We start from the raw sequence: 13,370 nt of genomic DNA, 5'->3' as shown, positions 1-13,370 counted from the left end.
TTCCCCATAAGAAACAACAAACCAAGAAGCACTGACCCACATTGGTTTAGCAGTGTTTCCAGCACCATCTCTCTGTGTCATTGAGTCTCTGAGCTTCACTTCCCTCATCCTCTCACCCTGAAAGCCAGCGTGATATCCCTGCGCTCAGACACTCAGAAGGCCCCAGTGTCACTCTATCATTCAGGCAGAATGATAGTTTTTTTCTTCCTCCGTCCTGTCATCCCTCCCTCCATACACCTGCATTCTGGCCACCCTACCTCCTCTCCAGGCAGCGTCCCTCCCTCCCTTGCTGGCTGCCACTGCAGCAGGCTCGCTGATAAGGAACACGGCAGATAGGCATCTTTTTGGTCTCCCGTAATGAAGTTTGACACTCACACCATTAATAATGAAGCAGTGCATGGAGGCAGGTGGCCCCCGGGAGGAGACGAGTGGGGGGAGACAGAAACTCACACAATGGAGCCTGTACAGCCTGACTCATACATTACCACAGGAAGGGAGGATATTGGTATTGTGTATGGGTTTCTATTATATCCACCACTCTAACATTATGGGTCATTTGGGGTGGGGAGAGGAGAGGGAGGGGAGGGGAGGGGGATGAGATGGAGATGGAAGGGCTGGTGTAAAAACATGCTGAAGAAGATAAGACAGAAAGCAGATTCTCTATCCTATCTCCTCTCTCGGCCATGGCACAATGAAGACGAGGCACGCCATTTTTCTTCTCCCACTTTGCTAATTAGTTATAGTCTGCCAATTGAGCGTAATGAGTTAGCCATCTCTCCTCGCTCCTTAGTTGAGGCCTAATCATTTTTCTCACCATCCATCCACCTCTCTGACGTACAAAATGAGTTTTTACAATAGGAGAGGCTACAGGGATCTGTTGTCTTGCTCATTAAAATGTTCTCTCCATCTCCGAGGTCAGGTCCCAGTGGATTATGGGTTGTGACCTTGTGACAGACAGACTGATACTCTGCTCCTCACGCTGGCACAGTCTTTGTTCTGGCTGGATGACGGCCAGATATAGACAGCCCATAGAGCCATTTCTTCACCAGACTAAATATGTTTGTTTTCTCTTTTATGTTTGTACACTATGCACAGCACTTTGACCTGAAATGTGTGATTAAACAAGTGTGTCACAGTTGGAAGTTCGCACAACACAATAGCACATGGAACCATCAACATTAAACCAGTTGATAGTGATAGAGCTGACGTCATCTACATATTCCTATGGAAAACTCCCGATGGTGCATGAAGCTGGAAGTATTTCAATTTGAAGCGTTCCATATTGCTGAATTGTGATTGTAATTTACATAGGCTTTCTAGGCAAGACCAGAGCTTTTGGCACCGCTAAGTTGCTACGCAGTAGCCGACCAGCCGAGTTTGTGTTTTCACACTCCACACTGGGGGCCTGCATGAAACCAGGGAGTCAGCCTGGTGTTCTGTTCTGGTCATCCTGTTCCATTGACCCATATAGACCTCTGCATTGCGTGTTCCTGATGAACCTGCCTTTCTCCTGATGGCCTTGTCTTTGTCCTGATGTTCCTATCTCTCTCTTGCCTCTGTCCAGAGAGCATGTTGCGAACAGCCAGCAGTCCAGACAGTCTGCGCTCCCGCACCCCCATGATCACCCCTGACCTGGAGAGTGGTACCAAGCTGTGGCACCTGGTCAAGAACCACGACCACTCTGACCAGCGCGAGGGTGACCGCGGCAGCAAGATGGTCTCTGAGATCTATCTGACCCGTCTGCTCGCCACCAAGGTAAGATTACATAGACACCAGACCACACCTACATAAATAACAAGTACTGTTGATGAGAGGTCAACTTTAACATCTGACTGTTGAGTAAGTCATTGTAATGCTGTCCATATATCAAGAGTTTTTCCTGGGGGAACTATCTTCTTTGGTAGTCCCTTGTTGTGCTTGTTTCTACTAAATGACTAAAATGTAAACAGCTCAGCCTCCATTACAGCATTCTTCTGGGGTCCCTCAGCCAATTCCCTGTTAACGGGTCTGCCTGCCTGCCTGCCTGCCTGCCTGCCTGCCTGCCCCTCTCCTCTCCTCTAGCTGCCTCAGAGCTCATTGTTTCGCTCCTAATTGTAGGGAAAGAAAAAACATGGAAATTAGACGCTGTTTACAAGCCTATTGGGTGGTCAGAAAAAGATAGATAAATATAAAGCTGGGATAAGAGAAGGGAAAATAGCAGGAGACGAGTCATTTGTTGTGGGATTGAGTGTTTTGTGGCGCATGATGCAGAGAAGCGAATGGAATTCATATAGCTCACATAGGTCTGTCTGGTAAGCTAGCATGTCTCAGCACTTTGATCTTGGAAGAGCAGAATGTAGCGTCCTCTCCACAGCCACTCCCCCTTAATGGGAGAAATGAATCTCTCCTCTCATCCCTACTGTCCTCAGGGTACGTTGCAGAAGTTTGTGGACGACCTGTTTGAGACCATCTTCAGCACGGCCCACCGCGGCAGCGCCCTGCCTCTCGCCATCAAGTACATGTTTGACTTCCTGGACGAGCAGGCCGACAAACACTCCATATCAGACTCAGACGTACGGCACACCTGGAAGAGCAATTGGTGAGACACATTACAGAACAAATGGCAATGGTTTGGTTGGCTGTTTCTTCTCTGTGTGTGTATTTGGTTTATGGTATCCATCGTCTCATGATAACGCTCTCGTCCCAGCCTCCCGCTGCGTTTCTGGGTGAACGTGATCAAGAACCCCCAGTTTGTGTTTGACATCCATAAGAACAGCATCACAGACGCCTGTCTGTCTGTGGTGGCCCAGACCTTCATGGACTCCTGCTCCACCTCAGAACACAAGCTGGGCAAAGACTCGCCCTCCAACAAGCTGCTCTACGCCAAGGATATTCCTAACTACAAGAACTGGGTGGAGAGGTATGAATGACAGAGAGCTCAACTGCCTTCTAGTTTGTAAGATTGTCCATTTCAATGCTTCCATTTCCAAAAGATATAGTCTGCACCCAGTGTTTTAACAGTTGGTGAAATTAGATTAGATGAATGTTGTTGACAAGTACTTGATTGAGGCCTTGACTTTTTCATCGCAGTCCTTCACGTACACAACTAAAGAGGTGTCCTCTCCAGTCCAGGATGCTAACCCCCTCCCTCTCTGCTCCCGTCCTGTCCTGCAGGTACTACTCCGACATCTCCCGTATGCCGGTCATCAGTGACCAGGATATGAGTGCCTACCTGGCTGAACAGTCCCGGCTGCACCTCAGCCAGTTCAACAGCATGAGTGCCCTGCATGAGATCTACTCCTACATCGTCAAGTACAAAGATGAGGTGAGTCACCGGTATATTATGAAGCTATTGCAATATAAATCGTAGACATTATGATAGTTTAATAATATAGATATCTAATGTATTTTATAAATATATATTAGTTACAGCATGAAGAGATCAGAGTAGAATAGCCATTGGTTCTGTATGTTAACATAGGGGTGAGACTCTTTGTATGTGCCCTCTACTTTTCATGATGAATGAATGTGGGCATTCTAATTCAATTAGAAGATAACTGAGTATGCATCCGTAAATGCATGCAGCTATTTAAGTAATTAAAGTACATATTTTGAAACTAATGGACCACATTGGATTTGTGTTTTATTCATTCTCCCATGTGCTATCCTTCCGGGGAGTTCATTAACACACTATATTCCATGTGCATGAATTTATTTCTCCACCAAAATAGACTGACTAATCATTCTTGAAATGTTGCTTATGCATTGAGGCAGGGCCAGTATAGTGTAGCTACTCCATGTAGGAGATGTGAATGAGACTGTACTCTGAGTGCTAATTCTCAGAGAGCTGAGAAGAGCCTGGAAAGGGCTAAAGTCAGTGAGTCACGGAGACTGGGCTGTGGAACTGGAGAGATAATGAGGCAATGCAGAAGCAGAAGCTCCCTCCACTCTATCTGCTTCATCCGCTCTCAGCCATTAGGACAGACAGCCAGCCAGCGAGGGAGGAAGGCAGTGCTAGGATAGCTACTGTACTGTACTCACTCTAAGAGAGTGTCTGCCGTGGCCTTCAAAAACACGTAAACAATGTTTGTCTGTCTGCTCAGACAATTCTTCCTACCTTGTTGGTTATAGTGCATTGACTGTGTGCTGTGAGAGGTTCAGGCAGCCTCTCTGCTTGCCTTTTCAAAGGGCATGGAGGGAAAGAGCATGGTGGTGGAAGTGAGGGGGGTATATTCAGTCATCTCCACTCAGCATCACACCCTATCTCTACCCCCCTCCCTCTCCCCTCATCTCTCAGCAGTGCTGGTTCCTGTGTCTGAGGCAACAGCTGCAGCTTCCTCTATTTAAGCAGCCGCTCCCATTCATTAAGGCTTATTATCCAGATGCGGGCGGCTGCAGGGTCCTCCTCTCGCCCTCCTCATCCATCACAGCAGCACTAACACACGGGGCATTAGCAGGCCATTATGCATTCTCCTGTATGAGTCCCTAACAGCTAGTATACAGCTACCTATCACTAATGGACCCACCAGCACCTCCTCTTCCAGTTCCCATAATGCCATAGTACATACAGCTCCCCTCGCAGCTTCCATCGTTATCCGCCTGTTTAATGATAATGTTCTTCTATGCAATGTCATGTAGTAGACATTCAACTTTCCATACAGAGGTAAACTATGGATGTCACTCTGCCTCTGTTTCCTTGTATATTTCTTCAATATTCATGAGTAAACAGCTGTATAGTGTTTGTAGGGAAAGATATCAACTGTTTGTATGCTTCTACATGAAAGTCTTTGGTATTGTAAATACCAATAAATAGCCTACTCATGCCACCATCACGGCATGTTTGCTTCAACAGCTGTTTAAAAACTGACAGATGTGTTGATAGACTTTACACAGACTTACAGATGTTCTGATAGACTTTACAGACTTACAGATGTTCTGATAGACTTTACACACACGTACAGATGCTCTGATAGACTTTACACAGACTAACAGATGTTCTGATAGACTTTACACAGACTTACAGATGTTCTGATAGACTTTACACAGACGTACAGATGTTCTGAAATAAGACTTTACACAGACGTCCAGATGTTCTGATAAACTTTACACAGACTTACAGATGTTCTGAAAGACTTTACACAGACGTACAGATGTTCTGAAATAAGACTTTACACAGACGTACAGATGTTCTGATAAACTTTACACAGACTTACAGATGTTCTGATAGACTTTACACAGACTTACAGATGTTCTGATAGACTTTCTCTGTCAGTGGTTCACCCTGCTGATCTATTGACTAATCTCCCACTCTCCTTCTCTTCTTTCTCCCTCTTTCCTCTCTTCTTTCTCCTCCTCTCCTCTCTCCTCTCTCCCCAGATCCTGTCTGCGCTGCAGAAGGACGAACAGTCTCGTAGGCAGAGACTGCGCAGTAAGCTGGAGCAGGTCATCGACACCATGGCCCTGGCCAGCTGAGGAACGGCCCGCCACTGAGGGTCGGAGAGGGTAGCAGCTAGGCCTTCTCTCACTGACCCCAGCTCCTAACCCCAACACAACGCGTAAGGACTGCAAGGACACAAGCAGTACACTGGAGACCCACCAGAGTTAGGCCTGGGCCTCTGCCCATCCAAACAACCCCTCATTTATAAACACTTAACGTCTGTCTGTCGCCCCGAGAAAGTGTCTTATCATCGCGGTCTTCATCACTGGTTTCAGTTTGTCTTCCGTGTTGATTATCTACCCACATACAGGACAGGGACTGTGAAGCAGCTGGCTAAAGAGGCCAGGATATATATATATAAGGGGGGCTATGAAGAAAGGACTTCATTTATAAAGGCCCCCCCCATGGACGCTTCTGACATGTCAGCAGTCTATCATCAGAGACTTCATCAACTTTCATGGACGTCGGTTTGGTTTTCAGATCCATTTTATTTCTATTTGGTTGATTTAGTTGTTGATCTTGTGTTTAACAACTGCCTACTCTCTCCGTTGGTGTGCCACTTGTGTTACTGCTGAATTTGCACAATTTACAAAAAAGCTAAATCAAAAGAAGAGGATATAAATATAGATATATAGATATATAAATACAACTTCATTTTTAAAGAAACAAATGGAAATAGTCAAAAGTTTTCCATTTTAATGTACAAAATACTTTGAAAGAGAAGGATTTGATATTTCAAAGACTGAACTATGAAACCTTGTCCTGTGCCATGTTTTATTTAAATGTTGTTTAGTGCAAAGACTTTCTTTAGATAAAATGTGTTATGATTCAAATGTTGTCATGCCTAGTGACTGAAGGTGAGAGTAAAGTAAAAAAAAAAAACAGTTAAATGACAAAAAAATTGTAGAAGCAAGTCAACAAATCGTTAGGTCTTGGGGCGTTTCCTGTCTTGGGAGAACATTTGTTTTAATGGTACTGGAAAGGACTGTATTTTATTCCTGTATTTAATACAACCAGTGATATTGTGGCTTTTAGAAAAACCAAAGGCTTGTTTTTTTTTTAATACAACTCAGAGAAAAACAGCCTCCTGTGTTAGCCGACAACCTCACATTCACAGCCACCTGAGTGAGCAGCCCTCCTGGTTGCATCCACCACCATGCACGCCTCTGTGCACAGGCTCCGGACCACAGCAAACTTAGATTACTTTTGTTCTGGGACCTCAAGGTTTTTTGGGAGGCAAGTAACATGACTTAAAGTACTGTGATATTATGGACTCTGCTGTACCACAAAAGTCAGACTCCACAGAAGGATTCATTGGGCTTAGCGCCATGCTAAATGTAGCAAAGGTTTAATTCACCCACTACCCTTTCAAAGCCTTCCTGAAGTTTTCCCGCTGTCCCCTTCCCTCAGATAGATCACTGTTAGACTATCCTACAGACTGTCATGGTGGACACTGAGGTAGAGGTTTGCACACCAAGATGAGAGGAGTTTTTAGGTAAAGCTTTGAGTGAAGAGTAATCCCTCCTGATTTTAGCCCCTCATGCATTGTCATTCTAGTGAATTCAACATTCAACAGTTCTATTTTATTGCAATTAAAAAGATGGTTTAATTTTTGTTGTTGGTGTGGTGAAAGTTGTATGAGTTGTTTTCTTTGTACTCTGCAGAAACCATACATTGTTTGTGCTAGCAGAGTAGACTCTCCCAGGGTTTCCCTTAAGTTCCATAACGGCATCTGGGACGAGCGTCATTCAAAAGTAAAAAGAGGACTTTTGAAGCACCAAGGAAGTCTCTTTTCTTCGTTTTTTAGTCTGCTGTGAAGATGAAAAAACAGCGACAAATATTTTGAAATGCAAACATCTGTGATGTAACAAGATAATGAAATGTAGCTCAATCTGTGTGTTTTTTAACTGGCGGATGGTTTTTGTTTCCTCAGAAACCGGATACCTTTGTGAAATGCATTGTCTCCCTTTAATATGTTGCATCGATTCCCTTTCGGTCAATGTCCTCTGAGATTAAAGGAGATATGGAGGAAAAACAAACCAGATAAATGTTTGAGAAACCTCTGAAATATTTAGGTCAGTTCTCGGGTGAGAGCCATGTGAATCACACAGGCTAGAGTTGTGATATGTAACCTTGGGCCATCTGCCCATCCAGCTATCCTACATCAGGCTTCAACAAAGATGGTGGGATTTAATGAAAATGAAAAGCATTTTCTCTGTTTATTTATTTATAATTTTTCAGTTTGAAATGGGAGCAGGTCTCAATAACACATGATATATTTGGTTAGACATTTCAGAAAAGATATGGATATGTTTTATTCTTCTTAGTGTCCTGCAGGGCTCTTACTCCCATCTTTCTCTCTCTGTCATTCTCCAATATCAACTCCCTCTAGTCTCTACTCTCCATCCCAGTCCTGTCCTAGTGTTGGCAACTCAATAAAGGTACTCCTATACGGTACACCCCACCCTTCCACCAATCCCTCGCTCCCCTCCCAACCAAACACAAAAGTCTGGACTGTATGTATGTATTGTACTCTTTACTTGATATCTGAGAGCAGAGCGTATGGAGTAGTTTATGAAATTCAACTTAAACAGGGTTATCTGCTGGTTACTGGTTTTTCCCATACCAAGAGAAGGCCTCTCGTAGTGCAGGATCGGTATTGACTTGACCACTATTCTGTTCCTTCACCCTATTGTGATGATTTGTGACGGTTCTGCTCTGTCACTGTTCTTCTGTTAAGCATATTTTATTACCTGATTGTCTCCCTTATTTGTTTAGTGGATGGAAAATGTTTCTGTGTGCTGCCTCCCTCCCGCCACACACAAGCTAGGCTTTGATGACTGTGATTGTAAAACAGCTAGTTGCATTACAAAGTCTCCAGGGGGTTCTCCTGCTTTGATGTCCTTTTGCTCCTCTGTTATTTAAGTGGAAGATTTTTGGATGGTGATGATCAGCATCTTGGCGGGATTATGGATTAATGTGGTAATCTGTAACGTTACTCTATAGAGTATGAAACAAGTTATATTGTAAGTACTGGGGCAGTTGGTCTCTCATGTTATGTTTTGTGTGGTTGTTATTTCATTTTACTATGCCACTTGTTGTGTAAAGATGAAAAGAAAGAGACTCCTCTACAGAACTCCTTTGAAGTAGTCTCTACTTATCTTTTGTTGTTGTGTCTGTCTGCCATTGCGAGTTGGGTGGAAGACGGAGAGGAAAGCCAGAGGGAGTGATCCAGATGCTGTTGATGAACACAGAGCTTTCACTTTGCACATAGTGCCTTGTCAGCTGCCCCCCTTCCCATAACCCTCTATGACCCCTCCATTACCCACAATCCACCACCTGACCATGCCCACTCATACCACTGTCACAGGTTTCACCCTCTGCCACTGAACAACTTCTATCCTTGTCCTCCCGATTCCCTCGTTTGGTTTGTTTTGGCATATTGGAAAGCAGTTCCTTTTTCAAAGTAAATTTAAAAAGGCTTAGGATCAAACATAAAAATATCTAGACACAGATTTAAGAGAAAATAGAAACTAAAGAGTTGTAATACTTTCTGAATTCTGATACCTTTTTAAGAGTTTCAGATTTGAAGCAACTGTGACAGGTTGGCTGTTTCACGCTCGTGTAAATATTCTGCTCTTTCCTATTTTGCAGATTTATTACTTGTAAATAAACACGCATCAAGGAGAGATTAAACTTTTTTTGCAAAATCTGTTGTCTGTCTTGTTTTTTTCTGTCTTGCTCTTAGAAATTAGTTCAGCACCCAAGGTATTACAGACAGGCATATACCTTGAAAGTACTATGGCGTTAGTTCATATGCATCTCTAAAGCATTGCAGAATGCAACAGATTTCCTGCCTTTTTCTAGTTGTCCATCAGTGCGACAATGGTGATGGTAATGATTCTCTCTATCTCCTCCTTCAACTCAATGAGCCCGTTTGTTCCTAGCACATGGCCACCTGCCTAATTCTATTACTCCCATAAATTCCCATCAACACCAGAATTACCCAATGATTACAAGTCCACTGAATCCTTAAATGATGCTGTCTGAAACAAATGTTCACTTAGCAGTAATGGTGTGATATATTGTATCATACTGTTGAAATGATCAGATCACCATTTCTTTTACCGGTGCTGTATCATGTACAGTATTGTATTATCATTCTGTTCTCTCTTTCCAGAAATCTCAACGTATCGCCTGGCCTTAGGAATCTCTCTCTCTCTTCCTCTCTCGCGCTCTCATTCAAATGAAATCAAATCAAATTGTGTTTGTCACATGCGCCGAATACAACAGGTGTAGACCTTACAGTGAAATGCTTACTTACAAGCCCTTAACCAACAACGCTTTAATACGTTTTTAAGAAAAAAGGAAAAAAACTGTTAAGTAAAAATAGATAAGTAAAAAATAGAAAAATAAAAGTAACAAATAAGCAGCAGTAAAATAACAATAGCGAGGCTATTATCAGGGGGTACCGGTACAGAGTCAATGTGCGGTACAGAGTCAATGTGCGGGGGCACCGGGTAGTCGAGGTAATTGAGGTAATATGTACATGTAGGTAGAGTTAAAGTGACTATGCATAGATAATAAACAGAGTAGCAGCAGCGTAAAAGAGGGGTCTGGGTAGCCCTTTGATTAGTTGTTCAGTAGTCTTATGGCTTGGGGGTAGAAGCTGTTATGAAGCCTTTTGGACCTAGATTTGACTCTCTGGTACCGTTTACCATGCGGTAGCAGAGAGAACAGTCTATGACTAGGGTGGCTGGAGTCTTTGACAATCTTTAGGGCCTTCCTCTGACACCACCTGGTATAGAGTTCCTGGATGGCAGGAAGCTTGGCCCCATTGATGTACTTGGCCATATGCACTACCCTCTGTAGTGCCTTGCGGTCGGAGGCCAAGCAGTTGCCATACCAGGCAGTGATGCAACCAGTCAGGATGCTCTCGATGGTGCAGCTGTAGAACCTTTTGAGGATCTGAGGACCCATGCCAAATCTTTTCAGTCTCCTGAGGGGGAATAGGTTTTGTCATGCCCTCTTCACGACTGTCTTGGTGTGTTTGGACCATGATAGTTTGTTGGTGATGTGGACACCAAGGAACTTGAAGCTCTCAACCTGCTCCACTGCAGCCCCGTCGATGAGAATGGGGGCGTGCTCGGTCCTCCTTTTCCTGTAGACCACAATCATCTCCTTTGTCTTGATCACGTTGAGGGAAAGGTTGTTGTCCTGGCACCAAACGTCCAGCTCTCTGACCTCCTCTCTAGGCTGTCTCATCATAGTTGGTGATCAGGCCTACCACTGTAGTGTCATCGGCAAACTTGATGATGGTGTTGGAGTCGTGCCTGGCCATGCAGTTATGAGTGAACAGGGAGTACAGGAGGGGACTGAGCACACACCCCTGAGGGGCCCCCGTGTTGAGGATCAGCGTGGCAGATGTGTTGTTACCTACCCTTACCACCTGGGGGCGGCCCGTCAGGAAGTCCAGGATCCAGTTGCAGAGGGAGGTATTTAGTCCCAGGGTCCTTAGCTTAGTGATGAGCTTTGAGGGCACTATGCTGTTGAATGCTGAGCTGTAGTCAATGAATAGTATTGTCACATAGGTGTTCCTTTTGTCCAGGTGTGAAAGGGCAGTGTTGAGTGCAATAGAGATTGCATCATCTGTGGATCTGTTGGGGTGGTATGCAAATTGAAGGGGGTCAAATTGGAGGGAGCCATAACCATTCTTACAAAGCACTTCATGACTACAGATGTGAGTGCTATGGGTCGGTAGTCATTTAGGCAGGTTACCTTAGTGTTCTTGGGCACAGGTACTATGGTGGTCTGCTTGAAACATGTTGGTATTACAGACTCAGTCAAGGAGAGATTGAAAATGTCAGTGAAGACACTTGCCAGTTGGTCAGCGCATGCTCGGAGTACACGTCCTGGTAATCCGTCTGGCCCTGCGGCCTTGTGAATGTTGACCTACGGAGAGCGTGGTCACACAGTCTTCCGGAACAGCTAATGCTCTCATGCATGCTTTGGTGTTACTTGCCTCGAAGTGAGCATAAAAGTAATTTAGCTCATCTAGTAGGCACGTGTCACTGGGCAGCTCACAGCTGTGCTTCCCTTTGTAGTCTGTAATAGTTTGCAACCCCTGCCACATCCAACGAGCGTCGGAGCCGGTGTAGTACGATGCGGTCTTAGTCCTGTATTGACGCTTTGCCTTTTTGATGGTTCGTCAGAGGGCATAGCGGGATTTCTTATAAGCTTCCGGGTTTCCAGTCTGTGCTAGCAAAACAGTCCTGTAGCTTAGCATCTGCTTCATCTGACCACTTTCTTATTGACCGAGTCACTGGTGCCTCCTGCTTTAGTTTTTGCTTGTAAGCAGGAATCAGGAGGATAGAATTAGGATCAGATTTGCCAAATGGAGGGCGAGGGAGAGCTTTGTACGCGTGTGTGGAGTAAAGGTGGTCTAGAGTTGTTTCCCTCTGGTTGCACATTTAACATGCTGGTAGAAATTAGGTAAAACAGATTTGAGTTTCCCTGCATTAAAGTTCCCGGCCACTAGGAGCGCCGCCTCTGGATGAGCATTTTCCTGTTTGCTTATGGCCGTATACAGCTCATTGAGCGAGGTTTTAGTGCCAGCGTTGGTTTGTGGTGGTATATAGACAGCTATGAAAAATACAGATGAAAACAGTGTGGTCTACAGCTTATGATGAGATACTCTACCTCAGGCAAGCAAAACCTTGAGACTTCCTTAGATTTTGTGCATCAGCTGTTATACAAATATACATAGACCGACACCCCTTGTCTTACCAGAGGCCGCTGTTATATCCTGCTGATACAGTATATAACCCGCCAGCTGTATGTTATTCATGTCGTCGTTCAGCCCCGACTCGGTGAAACATAAGATATTGCCGTTTTTAATGTCCCGTTGGTAGGATATACGCGATCGTAGTTGATCTATTTTATTATCGATTGATTGTACGTTGGCTAATTGGACCGATGGTAAAGGTAGATTATCCTCTCTGCGACAAATCCTTACAAGGCACCCGGACCTTTGTCCATGTTACCTCCGTCTCTTTCTCCTGTGAATGACGGGGATGAGTGCCTTGTCAGGCGTCTGAAGTAAATCCTTCCTGTCTGTCTCGTTGAAGAAAAAGTCTTCCTCCAGTATGGGGTGAGTAATCGCTGTCCTGATATCTAGAAGCTCTTTTCGGTCAAAAGACACAGTGGCAAAAACATTATGTACAAAATAAGTTAACAAATAACGCGAAAAAACACACAATAGCACAATTGATTACAGGATTGTAAACGGCAGCTATCTCCTTCTGCTCCATTCACTACAAAATTCCCTATGGAGGTGTAAGTATGTCACTGTTGTCTTTGTGCTCTGTAATGTAATGTTGTAGTAGAGAGGCAGAGAGAGGTCCAGCTCCAGCCAGCTTCCCAGCTCTGAAGCTGTCCATTAGCAGGCCTGCTGGAAAGTGGTACCTCCCCCCAGGGGCCTCAGGAGTTGACAAGCACACCGTCAATCAAATTAAAAGCACATTACAATAACATAAAGAGGAGAGATTAATCCCCTAGAGAAATACTGATTTGAATTATATAGCAGGCTGTCAGTTTGTTTGATGAAATTGACCTGCCTTTATTATTGTAAGTGCCTTTTTCAAGTGTTCTACCTGTGGGGTGATTTCAACTTCATCTATCACTGTTCCTCCCTGCATGTTGGACTTAACAGAGTAGAGGGCTTTGTTCTTCACAGGACTTTCATGTTTCTCCAGTTTTTTTTCTCTTGCATTTAATTTGGACTCCATGTCATTGTTTATTTCACAGCAGGTAGAGCCACGCCACCCCTCCCATGGCCAAAGGCACTCCATCTAGCTGCACTTTGACACTATCTCAGGGAGTCCCATTACCATGTCCTGAATTGTCCTTCTTGTTGAAAAATCCGTCTTTATTTTCTCTGTCTTTTGTGTCGCTG

The 13,370-nt window shown here is 44.4% G+C and overlaps 1 protein-coding gene across 3 annotated transcripts in view; it reads left to right on the top strand.

Moving 5' to 3' along the window:
- The window catches only part of LOC106566890 (plexin-A1), a 274,998-nt gene extending 265,872 nt beyond the window's left edge, over window positions 1-9,126 (top strand). For all 3 annotated transcript variants that reach the window (XM_014135443.2, XM_014135442.2, XM_045693144.1), the window contains exons 28-32: window positions 1,565-1,755; window positions 2,409-2,578; window positions 2,687-2,899; window positions 3,154-3,304; window positions 5,356-9,126. In XM_014135443.2, the coding sequence (XP_013990918.1) occupies window positions 1,565-1,755; window positions 2,409-2,578; window positions 2,687-2,899; window positions 3,154-3,304; window positions 5,356-5,451 (821 nt within the window). In that variant the 3' untranslated portion in view covers window positions 5,452-9,126. The remainder of the gene's footprint in view (window positions 1-1,564; window positions 1,756-2,408; window positions 2,579-2,686; window positions 2,900-3,153; window positions 3,305-5,355) is intronic.
- The last annotated feature ends 4,244 nt before the right edge of the window (window positions 9,127-13,370 follow it).

This window comes from Salmo salar, chromosome ssa13 (genome assembly GCF_905237065.1).
Source record: "Salmo salar chromosome ssa13, Ssal_v3.1, whole genome shotgun sequence".
NCBI lineage: Eukaryota > Metazoa > Chordata > Actinopteri > Salmoniformes > Salmonidae > Salmo > Salmo salar.
This window is presented reverse-complemented; position numbering and strand designations above follow the sequence as displayed.